The 23,964-nt window shown below is 43.6% G+C and overlaps 2 protein-coding genes across 21 annotated transcripts in view; both read right to left on the bottom strand.

Moving 5' to 3' along the window:
• VPS33A (VPS33A core subunit of CORVET and HOPS complexes) overlaps positions 1-12,733 on the bottom strand; it is a 33,815-nt gene extending 21,082 nt beyond the window's left edge. For 3 of the 6 annotated variants that reach the window (XM_003907305.3, XM_021923063.2, XM_021923062.2), the window contains exons 1-4: positions 12,525-12,733; positions 10,452-10,517; positions 9,571-9,698; positions 7,299-7,485 (exon numbers count right to left, since the gene is read on the bottom strand). In XM_003907305.3, coding sequence (XP_003907354.1) covers positions 7,299-7,485; positions 9,571-9,698; positions 10,452-10,517; positions 12,525-12,626 — 483 coding nt within the window. In that variant the 5' untranslated portion in view covers positions 12,627-12,733. Of the gene's footprint in view, positions 1-7,298; positions 7,486-9,570; positions 9,699-10,451; positions 10,518-12,223; positions 12,278-12,305; positions 12,439-12,524 lie in introns of those variants that run through there. The other 3 variants (XM_021923064.2, XM_009181893.4, XM_021923065.2) reach the window with 3 other exon arrangements.
• A 2,383-nt stretch (positions 12,734-15,116) lies between these two features.
• Positions 15,117-23,964, bottom strand: part of CLIP1 (CAP-Gly domain containing linker protein 1) — a 152,605-nt gene continuing 143,757 nt past the window's right edge. For 9 of the 15 annotated variants that reach the window (XM_009181909.3, XM_009181908.3, XM_009181905.3 and 6 more), the window contains 6 exons: positions 22,684-22,801; positions 22,448-22,598; positions 21,812-21,861; positions 20,103-20,108; positions 17,726-17,850; positions 15,117-16,780 (listed from right to left, as the gene is read on the bottom strand). In XM_009181909.3, coding sequence (XP_009180173.2) covers positions 16,555-16,780; positions 17,726-17,850; positions 20,103-20,108; positions 21,812-21,861; positions 22,448-22,598; positions 22,684-22,801 — 676 coding nt within the window. In that variant the 3' untranslated portion in view covers positions 15,117-16,554. The remainder of the gene's footprint in view (positions 16,781-17,725; positions 17,851-20,102; positions 20,109-21,811; positions 21,862-22,447; positions 22,599-22,683; positions 22,802-23,964) is intronic. The other 6 variants (XM_009181904.3, XM_009181912.3, XM_003907310.4 and 3 more) reach the window with 4 other exon arrangements.

Genomic DNA, 23,964 nt, shown 5'->3' on the forward strand with positions numbered 1-23,964 from the left:
AAGTTGTACTACTACAAAGACATCTCTTTTACAATATTTTTTAAAAGATGTAAAAGTTAGCAACAGATTTTAATCTTGTGGTTTTTTTTTTTTTTTTTTGAGACAGAGTCTTGCTCTATCGCCCAGGCTGGAGTGCAGTGGGGCAACCTCAGCTCACTACAACCTCCACCTCCCGAGTTCAAGCGATTCTCCTGCCTCAGCCTCCTGAGTAGCTGGGATCATAGGCGCCCACCACCATGCCTGGCTAATTTTTTGTATTTTTAGTAGAGATGGGGTTTTACTATGTTGCCCAGGCTGGTCTCAAACTCCTAACCTCAGATGATCTGTCTGCCTCGGCCTTCCAAAGTGCCACCACACCCAGCTCAGTAACCTTAACATTTAAATGCACATTTTTTTTTTTACCCCAAAGTCTCACACACCCACACAACAGAATACCTTGCAGCTTGCATAAAAGAGGCAGATTTTATATATGCTGATTTTTATATATGCGAATAAAGACCACAGTACCTTAAGCAATGCTATTGAGCATTCAACTGGGCAGAACTCTAATTCTCACATTTTACACAGAGCAATGACATAGATGATCACAACCGTAACTCAAAACACAGAGATCTAGATGTGCCTCCTGAAGCCAGGAAACCACCAAGTTGTGCTCAGTATTGAAAATCACAGAAATACGATTATGTCATCTCCGTCAAAACTTGGGGTTGACTTTAAAATCAGGCTCTTAGGTAAAGCTCTTAGCTTTACCATCCAGATAAAGTCCTTTCTTTTTTTTTTCTGCCACTTCTTCCAACTCCCCCAAACCCCCCGCCTTTTTTTTTCGTTGTTGTTGTTGAGATAGGGTCTCGCTCTGTTGCCCAGGCTGGCGTACAGTGGTGCGATCTCGGCTCACTGCAACCTCTGCCTCCTGGCTCAAGTGATTCTCCTGCCTCAGTCTGCCAAGTAGCTAGGATTACAGGCATGCACCACCACACCCAGCTAATTTTTATTTATTTATTTATTTATTTTTAGTAGAAATGGGGTTTCACCGTGTTAGCCAGGATAGTCTCGATATCCTGACCTCATGATCTGCCCGTCTCGGCCTCCCAAAGTGCTGGGATTACAGGCGTGAGCCACCGCACCTGGCTTCAAAATCCTTTCTTTCTAAACAGCATCTTAGGTGAATGTACAAAGCCAAAGACTTGAAATTCTCAGTAGAAAATAGTTCTGGCCAGGCACAGTGGCTCAGGCCTGTAATCCCAGCACTTTGGGAGGCTGAAGTGGTGGATTACCTGAGGTCAGGAGTTCGAGACCAGCCTGGGACACATGGTGTAACCCTGTCTCTATTAAAAACACAAAAAATTAGCTGACATGGTGGCGGGCGTCTATAGTCCCAGCTACTCAGGAGGTTGAGGCAGGAGAATCACTTGAACCCAGGAGGTGGAGGCTGCAGTGAGAGATGGCACCAACGCACTCCAGCCTAGGTGGCAGAAACAGAGTGAAACTCAGTTTCAAGAAAAAAAAAAAAAAAGAAAATAGTTCTGCCCTTTCTTACAAATCGTAAGTAACATAAACAGGTTACTTCTCCTCTGCACAGATTTTGTCACTCCAAGAGAGTTTGCTTCGGCTGCTACCAATTCCAATTAAATACACAAATATGGATTAATAAAAAATGGGTATACCATCACAGGTATGTGATAAAGCACATACAGAAAACTGTTAATGCAGAAGATAAGTGGTGGATAGATGGGTGTTCACTGTACAATTCAATTTTTTGGTATACTGAAATTTTCCTATAAAATGTTAGAGGGAAATCTGTATTACCATCAGATGGGATTTAGTGTAAGCAAACCACTAGGGAACAGGGTACAAAAGAGCCAAGAGGGTTGGGCGCCGTGGCCCACGCCTGTAATCCCAGCACTTTGGGAGGCTGAGGCGAGAGGATCATAAGGTCAGGAGTTCGAGACCAGCCTGGCCAACATGGTGAAACTCTGTCTCTCCTAAAAATACAAAAAATTAGCCAGGTGTGGTGGTGGGCACCTAATTCCATCTACTCAGGAAGTTGAGGCAGGAGAATCGCTTGAACCTGGGAGGCGGAGGTTGCAGTGAGCCGAGATTGCGCCACCGCACTCCAGCCTGGGGAACAAGAGTGAGTGAGACTCTGTCTCAAAAAAAAAAAAAAAAAAAAAAAGCCAAGAAAGTCCCCTGGTTATAGCACTAGTTGGTAGTGCCACTGACTTCTACTGTCCAAGATTAACTTTTTTATTTTTCACTTTTTTCTGTGGCCATGTCTCACTCTGTCACCCAGGCAGGAGTGCATTGGTGTGATCACAGCTCCCTGCAGCCTCAACCTCCTGGGCTCAGGTGATCCTTCTTCTGCCTCAGCCTCCTGAATAGCTGGAATGACAGGTGCACATCACCATGCTTGGCTAATTTTTTGTAAAGACAGGGCCTCACTCTGTTGCCCAGGCTGGTCTCGAACTCCTGGCCTTAAGTGATCCTCCCACCTTGGTCTCCCAAAGTGCTGGGATTACAGGCATGAACCACTGTGCCTGGCCTATTTTATTTTTTTAAATAAGTTGCATTTCCCCCCCTTTTGTGAAAACTGTCAACAAATTAACTCTTTTAACGAGGTGATCTCTGTGACAACACAACGGGGAAAAAAATGATTCGAATAATTTTATGTACTATACCAGTGGTCCTCTAAAGTTCTAGTCTCTACCTTCTAAGTATTTTATTGGTAAGAAGAAAAAAAGGCCAGGCACAGCGGCTCACACCTGCGATCCCAGCAGTTTGGGAGGCTGAGGAGGGCAGATCTCTTGAGGTCAGGAGTTCGAGACCAGCCTGGCCAACATGGTGAAACCCCATCTCTACTACAAATACAAAAATTAGCTGGGCATGGTGGCATGTGCCTGTAATCCCAGTTACTCAATGGCTAAGACAGGAGAATTGCTTGAACTGGGGAGGTGGAAGTTGCAGTGAGCTGAGATTATGCCACTGCACCCCAGCCTGGGTGACTGAGTGAGAATCTGTCTCAAAAACAATTAAAAAAAAAAGTTCTAGTCTCCAGAGCAGCACCACCGGCAGCAGCAGCAGCATCATAAACTCATAAATCAAAGAAACATGGATAACTGTGATTATGTTAAAAACATACACACAGCCAAAACTACCAGAAGCAATATCAAAAGAAACGACCAAGGCAAAGGCAGCCTGCAAAGGGCGCAAGTGCAGAGGGGCCTACATACAGACTCATTATCGGTAGCATGGCCTCCAACAGCATAGGGAGGAAAAAAATGCCCTCCACTAGAAGGCTGATTGAATACATTCTGGTACATCCAAACAATGGAACTTTATACAGCTTCAAATGAGAATAACACAAGCATTGCCATATGTGGTAGAAAATGACTCAGATATATTATTAAGAGAATAACGCAACATACCAAAGTGTATATGTCATATGCTACTACTTGTACAAAAGTGGAGAGGGATTATATACTACGAGCTGTAGCTGCATATAATATCCCCCCCAAAAAAATAAAAAGAGAAATAGTGATTGCTTCTGGGATAAGCGGCAGTCTGAGAACTGGGGTAAAAAGTAGCTTCAGGCTGGGCACAGTGGCTCACGCCTGTAATTCCAGCACTTTCTGAGGACAAGGCAGGTGGATCATCTGAGGTCAGGATATCGAGATCAGCCTGGGCAACATGGTGAAATCCTGTCTCTACTAAAAATACAAAAATTAGGCAGGCGTGGTGGCAGATGCCTGTAATCCCAGCTACTTGGGAGGCTGAGGCAAGATAATCACTTGAACCCAGAAGGCGGAGGTTGCAGTGAGCCGAGATTGTGCCACTGCACTCCAGCCTGGGCAACAAAGTGAGACTCTGCCTCAAAAAAAAAAAAAAAAAACAAAAAGGGGCTGGCGTGGGTGGAAGCTTAAGAGTTCAAGACCAGCTTGGACAAGTCGGTGAAACCCCATCTCCACTAATATACAACAAAATTAGCTGGGCATGGCAGCATGTGCCTTGTAATCCTAGTTACTTAGGAGGCTGAGGCAGGAGAACTATTTGAACCCAGGAGGCAAAGGGTGCAGTGAGCCAAGATCGCGCCATTGCACTCCAGTCTGGGTGACAGTGTGAGACATCATCTCAAAAAAAAAAAAAAACAAAAGATTTCCTTCTTTGTATGCAGAGTAGAAGATTTATGAAGACTCAAAAAGCACAATCTAAAAGAACAAAAGTGATATATTTACCTGCCTTAGGATGAAAGACTCACACTTCTGATTTCAAAGCTTATGGCAAAGCTACTGTAATCAAGACAGTGTAGTACTGGCATAAGGACGGACATACGGACATACAGATCAGTGGAAGAGAACTGAAAGACCAAAAACAGACCCTTACGTTTGTGAACAGTTGATTTTTGACAAGGGTACCAAGACAATTCAATGAGGAAAACACAGTTTTTTCAACAAATAGTGCTGGAACAAACACATATCCATGTGCAAAAAATGAAATTTGGACCCCCACCTCGCATTATATACAGAATTAACTTAAAATGGGTTGAAGACCTAAACGTAAGATGTAAAAAAATCATAAGCTGGGCATGGTGGCTCATGCCTGTAATCCCAGCACTTTGGGAGGCTGAGGTGGGAGGATTGCCTGAGCTCAGAGGAGTTTGAGACCAGCCTGGGCAACATAGTAAGACCCGTCTCTTTAAAAAATAAAAAATTATAAAACTCCTAGAAGGAAACCTCAGAGTGAATCTTTATGATCCTGGGGTAGACAACGGTTTCTCAGAGATGATACTGAAAGCACAAGTAACAAGAGGAAAACAGGATAAAAGGGACTTCATCAAAATGTAAAACTTTAGTGCACTGAACGACACCAATTTCACCAAGAAAGTGAAAAGAACTCACAGAACAAAAGAAAATATTTGGAAATCATATATCTGTAATCCCAGCTACTCAGGAAGCTGAGGCGGGAGAATCGCTTGAGCCCAGGAGGCAGAGGTTGCAGTGTGCCAAGATCGAGATCGCGCCACTGCACTCCAGGCTGGGTGACAAAGTGACAATCCGTCTCAAAAAAAAAAAAAAAAGACAGAATAACAAGTACGTCCATGGGGATATACAACTGGAACCCTCACACACTGCTGCTAGGAGTACAAATGGTACAGCTTCAGTGCAAAAGTTTCGCAGCTCCTCCAATTGTTAAATGTAGAGTTACCACGTGACTCAGCAATTCTATTCCTAGGGGGGTGTGTGTGTGTGCGCGTGTGTATTTATTTATTTATTTAAGACAGAGTTTCACTCTTGTTGCCCAGGCTGTAGTGCAATGGTGTAATCTTGGCTCACTGCAACCTCCACCTCCCAGGTTCAAGCGATTCTCCTGTCTTGGCCTCCCAAGTAGCTGGGATTACAGGCATGTGCCACCATGCCCGGCTGATTTTGTATTTTCAGTAAAGATGGAGTTTCTCCATGTTGGACAGGCTGGTCTCGAACTCCCAACCTCAGGTGATCCACCCACCTCAGCCTCCCAAAGTGCTAGGATCACAGGCGTGAGCCACCACGCCCAGTCTCTACTCCTAGGTATATCTAAGAGAAATGAAACCATACATCCACATAAAAACTTTTCACAATATTCGCAGTATTGTGACAGCCAGAAAGTGGCAACAACCCATCAGATGTCCATCAACTGATGAATGATAATATCATTACAATGGAATACTATTCAGCAATACGAAGGAATGAAGGCCTCACACAGGCTTCAACCTGGATGAACCCTGAAAACATTATACTAAGTGAAGATGCCAGACACAAAGGACCACATATGTATTACAGGATTTCATTTCTAAGAAATCTCCAGAATAAGTTCAAAACCAGCCTGGACAACATAGTAAGATGCTGTCTCTCCAAAAAATAAAAATAGAAATAAAAGAAATTTTTAAAAGTTAGCCAGGTGTGGTGGCACATGCCTGTAGTTCCAGCTACTCAAAATGCTGAGGCTGGAAGATCACTCAAGCCTAGGAGGTTAAGGCTGCAGTGAGGTATGATCATGTCACTGCATTCCAACCTGGGCAAAAGAGTGAGACTCTACCTCAAAAAAAGAAAAAAAAGAAAACTCCAGAATAGGTGAATTCATACAGACTGAACTAGATTAGTGGCTGCCAGAGGCTGGGGGGAGGAAAGATAGGGAAGGACTGCTACTGGGCATGGGAATTCTTTTTGGGATAGTTAAAATGTGCCATACTTAGATAGTGGAGATAGTTGCACAACTTTGTGAATACACTAAAAACCACTGGAATTTCACACCTTAAAGGAGAGAATTTCATGGCATTGTGAGTTTTGGTTCTGTTTTTATTTTTTTTTGAGATAGAGTCTCCCTCTGTCATCCAAGCTGGAATGCAGTGACGTGATCTCAGCTCACTGCAACTTCCACCTCCCAGGTTCAAGTGATTCTCCTGCCTCAGCCTCCTGAGTAGCTGGGACCACAGGCACCCACCACCACACCCGGCTAATTTTTGTATTTTTAGTAGAGACGGGGTTTCCCCATGTTTCCCAGGCTGGTCTCAAACTCCTGATCTCAGGTGATCCACCCGCCTCAGCCTCCTAAAGTGCTGGGATTACAGTAATGAGCCACTTAGCTCAGCCAGTATTGTGAGTTATAATAAATAAAGCTATTATTTTAAAATTTAACTACTTTTAATGGGAAGTGTCTACATGATAAAAGACATTATACAGAAAGTTAAGCCGGGTACAGTGGCTCACGCCTGTAATCTCAGCACTTAGGGAGGCCGAGGCGGGCGGATCACGAGGTCAAGAGATCAAGACCATCCTGGCAAACCAACATGGTGAAACCCCATCTGTACTAAAAATACAAAAATTATCTGGGCATAGTGGCACACGCCTGTAATCTCAGCTACTCAGGAGGCTGAGGCAGGAGAATCCCTTGAACCCAGGAGGCGGAGGTTCCAGTGAGCCGAGACCACACCACTGTGCTCCAGCCTGGGCGACAGAGCGAGACTCCATCTCAAAATAAAATAAAATTAAACAACAACAAAAAACAAAGTTGAAAGACAAGTCACAGACTGGGAAGATACTTGCAGCTTTTATAACCCATAATGGTCAACATCTAGAATATACAAAGAATTACTCAAAGAGAAAAAAATGGGCAAAGAAAATGAACAATTTTTTGAATAGAAAATCTGAAGCATCAGTAAACATATAAAACGGGACTCAGCTTCACAGTAATCAATACTGTGATACTTTCACACTCAGAAACTGGGCAAAAATTAATGCCTCAAGTTAAGGAAATGCCAAACTTACTTTGAACGCACCCTCTGATTCCATGGATAAGAGATCCCCATCGAATGGAATGAGATCTAAGCTGTACTCCTCCCTGTGAATAAAGGATCCCAAGACTCCCAGATCCTTCAATCGCTGTTCGCACAACAGGCTACGGCGTGGCACAAACAGAATATGAAAATCTCTCGTTGGGCCTCGTCTATCTTCACTGCAAAGGAAGCAACATTTGTTAGCTTATGAGCTCCTAAAAGTCATAGACCACTTTGCTTTTTTTATCCCCACTGCCTGGCACACAGCAGGCACTAAATAAATGCTGGCTAGATAAATAATATAAATACTGACTCTCAGGCTGGGTGCAGTGGCTCACAACTGTAATCCCAACACTTTGGGAGGCCAAGGTGGGCAGATCACTTGAGGTCAGGAGTTCGAGACCAGCCTGGTCAAGAGGGCAAAACCCCATTTCTATAAAATATACAAAAATGGCTGGGCACAGTGTCTCACACCTGTAATCCCAGCACTCTGGGAGGCCCAGGCGGGCGGATCACAAGGTCAGGAGTTCGAGACCAGCCTAGTCAACATGGTGAAACCCCATCTCTACTAAAAATACCAAAAATTAGCCGGGCATGGTGGCAGGAACCTGTAATCCCAGCTACTCGGGAAGCTGAGGAAAGAGAATCACTTGAACCCGGGAGGCAGAGGTTGCAGTAAGCCAAGACCACGCCACTGCACTCCAGCCTGGGCAACAGAGTGAGATTCCATCCCAAAATAAAAAATAAAATAAAATATACAAAAATTAGCTGGGTATGGTGTGCCTGTAATCTCAGCTACTTGGGAGGCTAAGGCAGGAGAATTGCTTGAACCCTGGAGGCAGAGGTTGCAGTGAGCAGAGATCCCACCACTGCACTCCAGCCTGGGCAACAGAGTGAGACTGTGTCTCAAAAAAATAACCATAAACTGACTCTCAGACAGAAAGTGTTACAGCTGTGCCCACTCTCTCTCTCTTTCTTCCCCGACAGGAAAGCAGCACTGAGTCCTGGCTAGAACTTTCTAGCATTCTCTTAAACCATTTATGGGGCATTAAAGCTCTCAGGTTTATTGAAATAGGGTATCTGTGTCTCACTAAAAACAAATGGTTCTTCAACCGAAGCAATGCAGCCACAAAGAGTCTTAAATTAAAATGAAAGATCACTCTTGACTCCCGGCCTTACTCTCCTTGACAGAGGACTTCCAAAAATAGCCCACATGCTTTTAAGATTTTAGGGGCTGCAACAATCAATTGTACCACAGAGTGGAGACTGGGCTGGGAGCACTTCCTCTATAGACTGGATGCTATATTAAATTTTAATCAGCTTTTTTTTTTTTTTTTTTGCTTATGAAATTCAAGTACATGCAGTATATTTAAAAATTACTGCTGGAGGTTTATTTTTTTAAACTAGGTCCTTTTTACTGACACAGGTTTAAGCTTTTGGCTATCCTGAAGGAATGGGGTTATAGGATAATCCTCCTCTCAAACTGCTGAGAACGACCTCCTAAGTTTCCCATCTTCTCTATTTTCAATTTTTGGGGGGTACATAGCAGGCACATGTATTTATGGGGTCCATGAGATGTTTTGATATGGGCATGCAGTGGGAAATAAGAACATCATGGAGAACAGGCGGGCACATCCTCTCAAGCACTTATTCTTTGAGTTACAAACAATCCAATTACACTCTTTTCTTTTTTTGAGACGGAGTCTCCCTCTGTCGCCCAGGCTGGAGTGCAGTGGCGTGATCTCAGCTCACTGCAACCTCTGCCTCCCAGGTTCAAAAGATTATCATGCCTCAGTCTCCCGAGTAGCTGGGACTACAGGCACACGCCACCACACCTGGCTAATTTTTGTATTTTTAGTAGAGACGGGGTTTCACTATGTTGGCCAGGCTGGTCTCGAACCCCTAACCTCAAGTGATCCACCTGCTCTGGCCTCTCAAAATGCTGGGATTACAAGTGTGATCCACCATGCCCAGCCTCACTCTTCAAGTTTAAAAATATGTAATTAAGTTATTATTAACTATAGTCCCCCTGCTGTGCTATCAAATAGTAAGTCTTATTCATTCTATTTTTTTTTGTACCCATTAACCATTTCCACCTTCCCCCAGCCCCCATCTTCTCTTTCATATTCTTCCATGCTTATCCCAGTTTTTCAAAAGACCACCTTGCACTGGCAAGAGTGAGAGTCTTCCATGAGAAGGAGCTCATACATTAAAAGCATCATAAGGACCAAACTCTTTTAGATCAAACACAAGCTCTGAGATACCTGAGCACGTTTTCAGCAATTATATCCATCAACTCTAGCCTGGGTCTGACAAAAAAAATAATATTCTTGACATCAGCTGCCGGCAAACGATTCCCTTTAAGTGTGAACATTTTTTCCACTTCATGTTCCTAGGCAAACACATACACAAAAGGTTAACAAAAAGACTGAAATTTGCCTGTCATTTTCAGACTCAGAAATCATAAATACCCCCAATCAAGTGCATGTTAATATTTTAATATCGAAATTTAGATTCCCTCAAAGCCAAATACATAAAGGACAAAGTTTCAGTATAAAGCCACTGTTGTTGTTTTTTTTTTTTTTTCTGAGAGGGAGTCTCGCCCTGTCACCCAGGCTGGAGCGCAACGGCGCGATCTTGGCTCACTGCAACCTCCGACCTCCGCCTCCTGGGTTCAAGTGATTCTCCTGCTTCAGCTTTCCGAGTATCTGGGATTACAGGCGCGCACCTCCGTGCCCAGCTAATTTTTGTATTTTTAGTAGAGACAGAGTTTCACCACATTAGCCAGGCTGGTCCTGAAGTCCTGACCTCGTAATCCACCCGCCTCGGCCTCCCAAAGTGCTGGGATTACAGGCATGAGCCACCGCGCCCGGCCCTAAAGCCACTGTTACTGCATCAGCATTCAAATGATGCTTACATGATGAACTATCAAAGACACCAGGTAATGGTCACATAATATAATGCTAGAATCAGTACAGAATCACTGGCCAATGGATACAAAATGTTAATCGGGCACTAGTATTAGTGTTTATAAAGACCAAACAGCTTTGCAAACCAATGATTCAGGAAGAAATATAAAATCCTATCATAACTGCTGAAGTACAGAATTATTAATCCCCTAACAAAACTCAAATAGCTCATTTACCTTCAATAGTGAATACTGTGCAATCAGGCCAAAGGGTCCAGTTAGGTATTCATCCCAAACTATTGCCTGTAAGAGGGGAGAAACATTCTCTTATTATAGTTAATATCAGGAATTTTAACAATATCAATAAAAAATTGCCTATCATAAACAGGAGGAATATTTGCTTCAAATTCTGGGTTAAAAAATTTTCTCTTAGTGTTACAAGATTAAAATAACAATAAAGCAGAAAAAAGAATTTAAAAATGTTTGGGGTTTTGCTGTTATTTCATTTTTGAGACAGAGTCTTGAGTGTTGCCCAGGCTAGAGTACAGTGGTGTGATCTCAGCACACTGCAACCTCCACCTCCAGGGTTCAAGTGATTCTCCTGCCTCAGCCTCCTGAGTAGCTGGGATTATAGGCATGTACCACCATGCCTGGCCAATTTTTGTACTTTTAGTAGAGATGAGGTTTCACTATGTTGCCCAGGCTGGTCTCGAACTCCTGACCTAAGGTGATCCACCCACCTTGTCCTTCCAAAGTGGTGGGATGACAAGCATGAGCCAATGCATGCAGCCGAATAAAAAAAAATTTAATTACTTCTGACCACATTCACATCCTTGTATATCTGTGTCATGGATTTATCAAATTGAGCTATATGGAAATTGTCAATTATACAGAATTAAAACCTACGATATAGGTATCACAAATCTTATTTTGGCAAAAGAGGATTTTTTTTTTTTTTTTGGAGACAGGGCAGTGGTGGAATCACAGCTCACTGCCTCGATTTCCTGGGCACAGGTGATCTTCCTGTCTCAGCCTCTGGAGTAACCGGGACTACAGGTGTGTGCCACCACATCAGGCTAATTTGTGTTTTAGTAGAGATGAGATTTCGCCATGTTGCCTAGGCTGGTTTCCAACTCTGGGCTCAAGCGATCTGCCTGCCGTGGCCTCCCAAAGTGCTGGGATTACATTGCACTTCCTCTTCCACCACGCCTGGCCAGAAGAGAAAATTCTTAAAAGCTCAGTAAGTTTAAGTAACTTTCCAAGGCCATATAGAGACCTTAGACCATACAGAGTGTAAGGGAGTGAGGACTCCAACCTAGGACTTTTTGACACCACGAGTCACTGCTCTGGACCCCTATGAGTATTTCTACTGCTTAACTCCAGTATAAATTTTTTTCTTAAATTAAAATATTTATTTAAATAATTGTACATTAACATTTAATTAAAAGAAATAATACAGAGCGAGCGCCTGTACACTTTGCTCAGTTTCCTCCAGGGGTAACATATTACAACCAGGAAATTGACATTGATACAATCTATGATGCTATTCAGATTTCAGCATCCTTTGCTGAATTGAAACTGGACCCCTATGATGTAGCCTGTTTTTTTCTCTCAAAGGCTGCTAGCACCTACTCTACCTCTTCGGGTTCTGTTCTCTCCAAGACTGAGGCTCCCCAGTTCGACTTTTCACAGTTGTACTGTCAGTAACTTAGGGTGACAGATAAACCCTAAGAGGATGAAGGACAGGTGACATCATTTAAAACAAATCCTATAAAATCTCTGATCTAGTTCCTGACTCCCTTGTGAAAACGGTGCTACTAGATAAGTCATACTATCTTAGGAGGCCAGGTTAAAAGCCCAGATGATTACAACTTCTCTCTTAACACGCGTGAGCAGCAGGTTGCAAGGTGCTGGTGTTTCAAGAGAGTTTCTAAGGTACGATTTCTACTGACACGTATGATCCCCGTAATGAATGGACACTGGACCATCCACATTGTTGGACCGCCGACCCGTCCGGTGCCTCGGCAGGCAGCAGAGGAAACACCTGACGTAAACCGGCTCATCAGCGGCCGGGCTATCACAGTGGCTTACTCTGCTCTCACAAAACAGTCGCGGTGCCACTCCGGCTCCATGCTGTACGCCCAGGGCCCCCCCTTCATCGCTACAGGGGTGCAGGTAAAAGGGCCCTGAGGCTCGTCTCCTTGGAAGCCCCGGGGACCTCGTAAACCGCGAACTCAGGCGGCAGGGAACGGATTAAGCCAGGCCGGACCAAGGGAGGCGAGGGCGGTGGCGCTGCCTCCCGCCCCTCACCTTGCTTCCTGCGCACTTGTCCAGGAACTCGCGCAGCTCGCGACGCACCGCCTCGCGCAGCACGTTTAGGTTCACTCGCCCATAGGACAGGTGTGCCGCCATCTTGCCCCAGCACCCCCTGCCCCACAACGCCAACCACGTCCGCCGGTTCCAACGCGAGGACCACTGACGCAGTCACGTGACAACGCGTCCACGTGACAGGTGCGGCTGCGCATGCCAACTCGGAAAACGGAAGCTACCGGGTTCGGTTCTACCTCGCCTGGCCCTAGTGTCCACCTCTTTCTTCTACCCCGGTGGTTGTTCAGATTCTCGCCAAGACCCAGGGCGCGTTTCAGAACCTGGTCACTCCAGGAGTCGTCGGGCGCTGAAAAGCGATTTTAAAGATCTGGAGTAGACCGGGCGCGGTGGCTTACACCTGTAATCCCAGCGCTTTAAGAGGCCGAGGTAGGAGTGATAGCTTGAGGCCGGGAGTCCGAGACCAGCCTGGGCCGACTTCGTCTCAAACAACAACAACAACAAAACAACCAGCCAACCAACCAACCAAACAAAACATTGACTCTCTCTTGTCCCTTTTAAAAATCGCGAATTTTTATTTGCAGCAAAGGTACTTGCTGTAAGATGATATCTTAAGGCCAAATTTGGATAGAAAAAAAAAAAAACATTTTTTTGAGACGGTCTCACCCTGTCGCCCAGGCTGGAGTGCAGTGACGTGATCATAGCTCACTGCAGCCTCTACCTCCCGGGCTCAAGTGATCCTCCCACCTCAGCGCCGGAGTAGCTGGAAGCACGCCACCCACTGCTCAAATATTTTAAATTATAGCAGTCAGAAGGTTCTTAGCTTTGCACTAATCAAGGCTGTTTTGATTTGTGAGCTAAAATGTATGAGTATGGTGAGGAGTCGAGGGAATCTTGAGTGGACTTTTTTTTTGGGGGGGAGGGGGGTAATCCCTTCCTAACAGACTTTTACAGCGATGTGGCATTTCACACAAAACAGTATTGCTTCTGGAATCCAGGTCCCACCACTTGCCTCAGTAAAATTACTGTACCTCAGTAAAATCATGTTACCTCTGAGTTGTAGTGAGGACCAAAGAGGACATGAATTTCATCGTGTAGTCCACGTGAGAGGCTTAGCTGGGTGCCTGGAACTTAATTGCTCAATAAATTATTAATATTAGTAGAATATATGCGTTTCAATACTTTGGGGTGGAAATGGGCTTTTTGGGATCTGGTCAAAGATGAAAATTTCCTTCTTTGAGTGCATAGCTTACCTTTTTTTGAGACGGAGTCTTGCTCTGTCACCCCGGCTGGAGTGCAGTGGCACAATCTCGGCTCACTGCAACCTCTGCCTCCTGAGTTCAAGCAATTCTCCTGCCTCAGCCTCCCTAGTAGCTGGGACTACAGGCATGTGCCACCATGCCTGGCTAATTTTTTGTATTTTTTTAGTAGAGACGGGGTTTGACCGTGTTAGCCAGGATGGTCTCAATCTCCTGACCTCGTGATTCGCCCACCTTGGCCTCCCAAAGTGCTGAGATTACAGGTGTGAGCCACCACGCCCAGCCCCCAATTTTTTTTTTTTTTTTGGTGAGATGGAGTCTCGCTGTCGCCCAGGCTTCAGTGCAGTGGTGCAATCTCGGCTCACTGCAATCTCCGCCTCCCGGGTTCACGCCATTCTCCTGCCTCAGCCTCCCAAGTAGCTGGGACTACAGGCGCCCGCCACCACACCCAGCTAATTTTTTATATTTGTTGTAGAGATGGGGTTTCACCGTGTTAGCCAGGATGGTCTTGATCTCCTGACCTCGTGATCTGCCCACCTCTGCCTCCCAAAGTGCTGGGATTACAGGCGTGAGCCTCCGCGCCCAGCCAGCCACCAATTTCTTAAAAACCATTTAGTAACAAGACTGCAGTAGAAATTGCTATATGACTGTATAGGGTTTGATCATTTGAAGTAAAACCATTATGACAAACCTGAGAATATCAGTTTACTACCATTAGCAAAAAAGAATAGCCATTTATTGACTGGGCAAGTACAGCTCACACCTGTACTCCCAACACTGTAGGAGGCTGTGGTGGGAGGATCGCTTGAACCCAGGAGTTCAAAACCAGCCTGGGCAACATAGGGAGACTCACTCTCTACAAAAAAATTAAAAAATTAGCCAGGCGTTGTAATCCCAGCACTTTGGGAGGCCAAGGTGGGCGGATCACGGTCAGGAGATCGAGACCATCCTGGCTAACATGGTGAAACCCCATCTCCACTAAAAATACAAAAAACTAACTGGGCGTGGTGGCAGATGCCTATAGTCCCAGCTACTTGGGAGGCTGAGGCAGGAAAATGGCGTCAACCCGGGAGGCGGAGCTTGCAGTGAGCTGAGATTGAGCCACTGCAGTCCAGCCTGGGCGACAGAGCGAGACTCCGTCTCGGGAAAAAAAAAAAAAAAATTGGCAAGGTGTGGTGGCACTTGCCTGTAGTCCTAGCTACTTCAGTGGTTGAGGCGAGAGGATTGGTTGAGCCCAGGAGTTGGAGGTTGCAGCAATCCACAGCCTGGGCAACAAAGTGAGACCCTGTCTCAAACAAAACCAAACCCACAAAACAAAAACGAATAACCATTTATTAAAGTAGATACAGAACACTTGTTTGGCCAAATTTTAATACTGCTTTACATGTTTTCTGTTTGTGAAACAATTTGTATTACATTTATAACCAAAAATTTCAACTGGTAACAGATTTAATATTCACTGTCAAACACACAGTTGATCATCTTGAGGGGAAAATACATCAAAGGCATATATACAATTATAGAAGTTCTTATTGTACATGTGGCATGGAAGATACATTTTATTCCTTTTTACATATTCTAGAAGACATTCAAATGAAGATAAATAGATTCAAACTGGTCGATAAACTGTTCTGGTGCTTTGAGGTCCTTCATTTTCTTTTTTGTGATAAGAAAATCCAAAATTATTAATGTTGAATTTCTCATCGTACATTCATCTAAAAACAGTAAAAAAACTTGTAAAGGAAGATTGTAGACTGGTTAATTTAGGCGTTTTATACTGGCTTATTGTTAACTGACTGCTGGGGATACCTGCTAGAGAAGGAAACAAAATTGGAGAAAATTCCTCCGGTTATTTAAATCTGTTTAAGAAATAAAAGGAAAACAAACAAATGAAAATGTTGCAAAGCCGCATGATGCTATGTCTGGCCTAGTCCGTTATGTCCTAATGATCATTTTAAGTGTTTTCTTTTTCAAAAAGGTAAATATCCAAAAAGAAAGACACATTGTGTATGTTTTTTTCCCAAAATATAGATTTTTAAAAAATATATACATATAATATATAGAAGCTGAAATTATGGAAAACTAATAAACAAAACACCACAGTAGATTAAGTGGGTGCAGCATATAGATTATCAAATGTCCCCACAGCAGTTTGGGGGCTTTCCCCTCCCTTTACCTGCTTCATGATTTTATAATCACACCTAAGTATTATCAAGCCTGAAACAAAGGCACTACTGATAACAGGTAGTGCAAAGAACTCAGATATTTCTTTGAATAAGAATAAAATACTTTAAATGAGTAGATGAAAATGCAAAATGGCACATTTTTTCAACTCATTCCAGTGTCAAAGCTTAACCAAAAAATCTAAATATACAAATGCAGCCTGGAAATATTTTAGTGCAAATATGAAAAGTAACGGCATAATTTAAAGTTACTTAAATAAGGTATTATAAGGGTAGGGATTTTTCTATGAGGTCTAGGGACAATAAATGTAATGGCATCTGGTGCAATGTCTTCAAACTTGAAAATCAAGAAAACAAAATTCGAGGTGAAAACTCACCTACTAAATATTTATTCTTCTAACTCATAAGGGGAGACTAAAGGGCAATTTGTTGAAGATCAAAATATTTTCCTAGATTTGCTGATGGGGTAAAAAATACCATGAGTTCTCTTGGAGTCTGCACACACAATGCTGGTGTTACGCTGTGTCAGTGCGAGTGCATCTGAGAGAGCCGTGTCCTCCACTTGAGGCTTCATCAGAAGGTCTCGTCGTCATTGCAGTTGGTGGCCCAGTGTCCAAACATCTCACAGATTTCACAGTATGGGCGCTCCTCACCCCGACTGCCATGGTGTGTGGAATGGGGAGGGTCCTCTGACATCTGTGCCTGGGTAGGACAATCCTCTGTATCGTGGAGATCAAAGCAGTCACAAATGTCACAGAAGAGGCGAGGTTTCTTCTTGGACTGTTTCTCCTGATCATCGCTACAAATGTCAATGTGTGAAATCAGAAAATGTGTAAGAAGAAACTGAAGAGACAAGAACACTTGCAAAGAATTTAAAAAATTAAGCATGAACTAACTATGGTCAAGTCTGTGAGCCTCCAATATAAGTACTACATTATTCCACATTTAAAGTTTTTTTGTTTGTTTGATTTTTTGAGATGCAGTCTCACTCTGTCACCCAGGCTGGCAGTGCAGTGGCATGATCTTGGCTTACTGCAACCTCCGCCTCCTGGGTGCAAGCAATTCTCCTGCTTCAGCCTCCTGAGTAGCTGGGATTACAGGCGCGCACCACCCCGTCAGCTAATTTTTTTGTATTTTTAGTAGAGATGGGGTTTTGCCAGGTTAGCCAAGTTGGTCTCGAACTCCTGACCCCAGGTGATCTGCCCACCTCGGCCTCCCAAAGTGCTGGGATCACAGGTGTGGCCACCATGCCAGCCTCACATTTAAAATTTTCACATCAAACCATTTGTAGTCTCCTCTCACTCACTTGCCAGATTTACGGAAATCTATTTATGGCAAAGGAACCGCAAAACAATTGGTTTTTTTTGTTGCGTCTTTTTACAATCCCCTAGAGAAGCTGATTTTAAAAACATATTTATTTTGATGAAACTAAGGTTCCAATCAGTATGGCTTTTTTTGAGACAAGGTCTTGCTCTGTCACTCAGGTTGGAGTACAGTGGCACAATCTTGGCTGACTGCAACCTCCACCTCCAAGGCTCAAGCAGTTCTCCTGCCTCAGCCTCCCAAGTAGCTGGGATTACAGGCATGCGCCACTATACCTGGCTAACTTTTGTATTTTTAGTAGAGACGAGGTTTCACTATGTTGGCCAGGCTGGTCTCGAACTCCTGACCTTAAGTGATCTGCCCGCCTTGGCCTCCCAAAGTGCTGGGATTACAGCAATCAGTATGTCTTCATATGAAATACCTGTCATAATTGTTCAGGTCATCCCCGTTCCCATTCAGGGCTGCTTCTGACATCATTTCCACCTTCATCTTGAGGTCTTGATTCTTCCTTTGAAGGTCCACTATTACTGAATTTAGGAAATCAATCTGATTTGTTAAAAAAAAAAAAAAAAGATGTGTAAAATGTCAAGAATATATATAAGCTGAAGCATCAAGAAGTCATGAAGTTTATACTTTTAAGCTCTGGCGGCAAAATGTGCAGAAGGGGCCAGCAGTGGCTATTAGGAACCCATGCTTTTCACTCTCCCCAAGGACAGGCATGCTGAGATTGTGTGAGTAAAGAGCTGAACTTAAATGAGGCTATGTCTAGGTGGTAAGACTATGGCAGTTTCTTTTACCCCCTCATACCTTTCAGATTTCTTCAAATGTTCCTGAGTAGATGCTATTTTATATTTAAAAAAACATTTAAATTATACTTCATTAAATGTTTCTAGGTATAACATGGGTAAAACTTCATTTCTTTTTGAGGCAAATGAAATTATTCTTTTTTTTTTTTTCTCGCTCTGTTGCCTAGGCTGGAGTGCAGTGTCAGGATCTCAGCTCACTGCAGCCTCTGTCTTTTGGGTTCAAGCGATTCTCCTGTCTCAGCCTCCTGAATAGCTGGGATTACAGGTACGTGCTACCATGCCTATCTGATTTTTGTAGTTTTAGTAGAAACAGGGTTTCACTATGTTGGCCAGGCCAGGTGTCAAACTCCTGACCTCAGGTGATCCGCCCGCCTCGGCCTCCCAAAGTGCTGGGAATACAGGAGTGAGCCACTGTGCTGGGCCATGAAATTATTTATTTATTTATGAGACGGAGTCTTGCTCTGTTGCCCAGGCTGGAGTGCAATGGCTCGATCTTGGCTCACTGCAACTTCTGCCTCCCAGGTTCAAGTGATTCTCCTGCCTCAGCCTCCCTAGTAGCTGAGACTACAGGCATGTGCCACCACACCCGGCTAATTTTTCTATTTTTAATAGAGACGGGGTTTCATCATATTGTCCAGACTGGTCTCAAACTTCTGACCTCGTGATCCGCCAGTCTTGGCCTCCCAAAGTGCTGGGATTACAGGCATGAGCCACCGCGCCCAGATGAAATTATTCCTAAACATCTAAGTCTGTGGGTTGGTGGAGTGCTATTGGTTCATGAAAAACTATAAGAAACATTTTTTTTTAAATAGGAAAAATCTTGCATTCTCCAAAAGTCATAATCTTACATTTCTGAATATATGGGCACAAGTTTGTTTTCATTCTACCACATAAAAAATATTGGCCGGGCACGGTGGCTCACGCCTGTAATCCCAACAATTTGGGAGGCCGAGGCACGCAGATCACCTGAGGTCGGGAGTTCAAGACCAATATGGCCAACATAGTGATACCCTGTCTCTAGTAAAAATACAAAAATGAGCCAGGTGTGGTGGTGTATGCCTGTAGTCCCACCTACTCAGGAGGCTGAGGCTGGAGAATCGCTTGAACCCAGGAGGCGGGTGTTGTAGTGAGCCATGACTACACCACTGCACTCCATCCTGGGCAACAGAGCAAGACTCCATCTCAGATAAATACACAGACACACACACACACACACACACACACACTGCATAAAAAGGTTAGTTCTTCCATTAAACTCTACAATACATCCAGGATTTTTCTGTTCTGTAGATCTGAAAAAGTCACATGGAAATTTCCTTCAGACTGTCATTTATCAACTGACTGGTAATGGTGGAGCAATAAGTAAACATGTCCTCAGGGAAAATGGAGAAAGCTAAAGCTCCCTCCCAGCCGAGGAGAGACAGCCGAGCACGCCAACTAGGCGGTGTTCAGGTACCACCCAGAGGGCAAGCACCTGTGCCAAGAGCCCTGGGGCAGCAGGGACAACAAGATGGCCAACAGGAGGGACTGCTCTTGTCCTGAACATTTCCTTTCAAACGAAGGGCATTTTGACTTAAAAACAAAAAATTTCTTCCTTCTACAAATAATAAAAACATCTCATTTCTCTAAATTGAAAGAACCCACTTTATAATATTTAAAATATATATAGATATACACATACATATATACAAAAATATTTTACTTTTTAAAGAAATATTTGGTCTTTTTCTCCTGCTGGGGAGTTATGAAGCAAAGTTAGCAGTCACTGCAGTCCTTCTCTGCAGCATATCCCAGCATCATATGAAGGCAGACCTACTGAGTCTATCTTCACTTCTCAAAGTGCATTTTCTAAGTCATCATCATGTTAAGAGCTCCATTTCAGGAAGAAGAAAAAGCCACAATACGGATGTAAGTATAGTGGGAAACTACACACACACACACACACACACACACACACACGTGTGCACGCAAATTAGGAAACATGAAACGAACCATTTGCTGATGGGAAGAAAAGTGTTGTCAGCAGCAGATGAAACAGACCGAAGCAGAAAGGAAGGGGGAAGAGAAGACACTGTTAGTTATTAAGCCCGGTAGACATACAAAGAGGACAATGCTAATCCATGGGAAGTTTGTACAATGTTGAATCGTTTCATGCCCCTCAAGGGAGGTGTCTGGCAACTAAAACCTCAAGGTGAGTTTTTCTTTTATTTAAAAATAAAATGTGGCTTTTGTACTTTTGAATTTTGAACATGACTAATACATACAAAATATATTATTAAAATTAAAAGATGGATGTTTATTGCTGTATACAATTATATTTCCAAATACAGAATAGTTTGCCTTTATATAATCCCTTTCTACAAATTTTTGTCTGTTTTGAGACAGGGCCTTGCTCTGTCACCCAGGTTGGAGTGCCCATGTTGCGCAGGCTGGTCTTGGGCTCGAGTGGTCTGCCTACCTTGGCCTACCAAAGTGCTGGGATTGCAGGTGTGAGCTGCTGTGCCCGGGCCCCCCACCCCACCTTTTTTTTTTTCTGAGACAGGTTCTTCCTTTGTCAGTGAGGCCTAAGTGCAGTGGCATGATCATGGCTCACTGTAGCCTCAACCTTCTGGACTCAAGTGATCCTCCTGCCTCAGCTTCTGGGGTAACTAGGACTACAGGAGCATGTCACCATGCCTCAGTAATTTTATTTTTTGTAGAGATAAGGTCTTGCCATTGTTGCTCAGGCTGGTCTCGATCTTCTGATCTCAAGCAGTCCGCTTGCCACAGCCTTCCAAAGAGCTGGAATCATAGGCGTGAGCCCCTGCACCTGACCCAGGCCCTTAACATTTTTTTAAATTAATTAATTGTTTTGAGACAGGGTCTTGCTCTGTCACCCAGGCTGCAGGCCTTTTTTTTTTTTTTTTTTTTTTTTTTTTTTTGTAGAGATGGGGTCTCGCTATGTCCAGGTTGGTCTCAAACTTTTGAGCTCAAGCAATCATCGCATCTTGGCCTCCCAAAGTGCTGGAATTACAGGGATGAGCCACCATTCCTGGCCTAATCCCATTTTTAGTTTAAAACTAAAGTTGTTTTGTTAATTTTTGCTTTAAGAGACTGAGTTTTCAAGAAATCAGTCTTTTTAAGGTTAAGATCAGTAACAAACCCTTTGACAGAGCAATTCTACTTCTAGGAATTCATGTTGCAGAAATACAAATATGTAAAATGATAGCTGCCCAAGATAATTCCTTACAGCATTGTTTATAATACACCCAAAGGATCAGAAACATCCCAAGGGTCATTGTCAACCAATAGGGAACTGACTAAATTATAGTAAATCCACGTAATGGAACACTACATAGCTATAAAAAAGATAAGTGCAGAACGGTTTATGTAGAGTATGCCATTATCTACGTTACAAAAGGGAGGGAAGACTGTATTAGTGTTGGCTTATATACACATTTTAAAAAAATCTCTGAAAAGGAAAGACACTAATAACAGTAATTAACTGTTTGCAGGGTTGGGAACTGAGCAGAAGAGAGAGAAGGTTTGGATATTTAATGTATATATGTTTAATTCTGTTTAATGTTTGGACTAGAGGAATGTATTACCCATTCAAAAGACTAAATGATACAAAAGGCATCAAATGAGAAGGAAAATAAACCAAAAGACTCAATGATTTTGAAAAATAGCAAGAAAGCAAAGCAATAAGGCAGGAACATTACCTGACTCTCCTGGGCTCTTTCATCCTCGTCTGCCTGAGTGTCCGTATTACCTTGTATTTGAGGAAAAAAAAAAAAAAAAGTGGAGGGAGAAGAGATGTATATTTTTAATCACAATCTAAACTGCAGGGAAAGGGCCTGTGTTCAAAACTCATTTTCCTGTGGACTTCCCAGATGCACCACTTTGAGCACACGTGGATGAGTTCCTGTCCCCTTGCGGGACCCTACAGGGTCTCACAGACACCAGCCCTGCCCTTCACGTCGTGCTCTCCCTCAGGCCTGCTAACTCCTGGGTAAGAATGCCTGTCACATCCATCTGAATGTACACAGGCAATCCACCCTTCTTCACCAAAGGCACCACCTCTTCTCCTGCACTGCTGTGTACTTTAAGACCCCTCAGTCTGGATGGCAGCAGGCAGTCATCATCGTAGGTTTGTGACAACATTGACAGACCACAAGAAGGCCCAGGAATGGGGATGGCAGGCACGTGGGGTTAGCCCTCAATTAAGTAGTGGAAGACCCTGAGGAGAGTCAGGGTCAGGGCAGCACGAGAGCTGTCTTCGAAGAGCATCTCTACTAGAAAGGGCTCCTCGGGAGGAAGCGCGGTGTACAGAGCAGCACTGGGCAGGCGTCCTTTACCTGAGGAGCTGCTGAGCTGCCTCTTGTTTTCTTTGAGTTGAAGCTCCAAGTTCTTTACCTTGAGCTCAAGCTTCACCTTATCAGACTCTAGAGTCTGAACAACTGAATGCAAGGACTTGGCAGAGGCGTTTTCTCCCCTGAGCACTGTGACCTGAAACACAGTTGTTTAGCTTAGGCTGGGCGTTTGAACAAAAGGAGGCAGCGTGAAAGCTCGTGCACCCTGTGTGGTACTCTACCTCATTTCTCAGTTTCTCCAGCTCGGCATCCTTTTCTGTGAGTAAGGCACTAGTTATGCTGATGGATTTCTGCAAGGAAGCTTTCTCTTCATCTGCGTCTTTTATGAACTTGGATTCTCTAAAAGACCAAAGAGTTAAAAGTTCCACAAATCAACCGAAAGACTGGTCAGTGTACAAGTGTTCTAGAACAAACATCTAATTAACGTTCGTTAATGTAAAAAAATATATATATATAAAAAACAGGGAAGTTTTATAGGGAGTTAAGGCTATTATGCTCACAAAATTTTACTTGAAATTTTACTTACTGTGAGGGGAGAAAAAGTTTACCTATGCATAGACATGCCAGAGTCTGCATATGATTGTATCCATTTGAACTTAAAGAAACAAGTTAATAAATTTGGAAGAGGTAGAATTAAAAAAGAAAAACCGGTTGCACCCTCCCCAATATTCTACTAAAATCTAACCCCGAGTTGAATTTTGTTAATTCTTGAATAAATTATTACCAAGCAATAATAACAATTAAAATACACACATGCAAAGCAGTTATACAGATGTCATGCAGAGCAGCTTTATGCTGGAAATATCAATTGGTTCTCACTAATTTCAGTAACTTTTTTAGCAAGTTCCAAGAATGGGTGTTTAAGATGTTATGGGCCAAAACAGTAGTAAAGATGATTATTATTACTCAAACTGAAGGATTATTACTTTCCAGCCATAGACTCTGAAGAGGACATTAAATTAGCTCATAGAAATTAGTGGTAATTCCATAAAGGCTAGAACAGAAAATGTTACAATGGTTTTCTCAGGTGCAGAATGAAAGCATGGGGAGCCTGGAAGGAGGAGCTCAGAACGCCTGGTTATGTTCTCAGCCTGACTCAGTACTTGGTTATCAGCAGAGGGCAGGGGTGAGGCCGTTAATGAGCGGGCTGTGGGAGTGGGAAGAAAAAGGGAAAGATGAAGGAGGAACAGGGAGGGACGCAGGACACAGTGAAAAAGCCCAAAGAGCAGGCTAGCATGTGTTTCCATATGTGTACCTATTTAAAGTTGTGGGTTTTTTGTTTTTCTTTTTTTTTGACAGAATCTCGCTCTGGTGCCCAGGCTGGAATGCAGTGGCGTGATCTCTGCTCACTGCAACCACCGCCTCCTGGGTTCAAGCGATTCTCCTGCCTCAGTCTCCCGAGTAGCTGGGATTACAGGTGCACACCACCATGTCTGGCTAATTTTTGTATTTTCAGTAGAGATGGGGGTTTCACCATGTTGACCAGGCTGTTCTCAAACTCC

The sequence above is a fragment of the Papio anubis genome, chromosome 9 (genome assembly GCF_008728515.1).
Source record: "Papio anubis isolate 15944 chromosome 9, Panubis1.0, whole genome shotgun sequence".
NCBI lineage: Eukaryota > Metazoa > Chordata > Mammalia > Primates > Cercopithecidae > Papio > Papio anubis.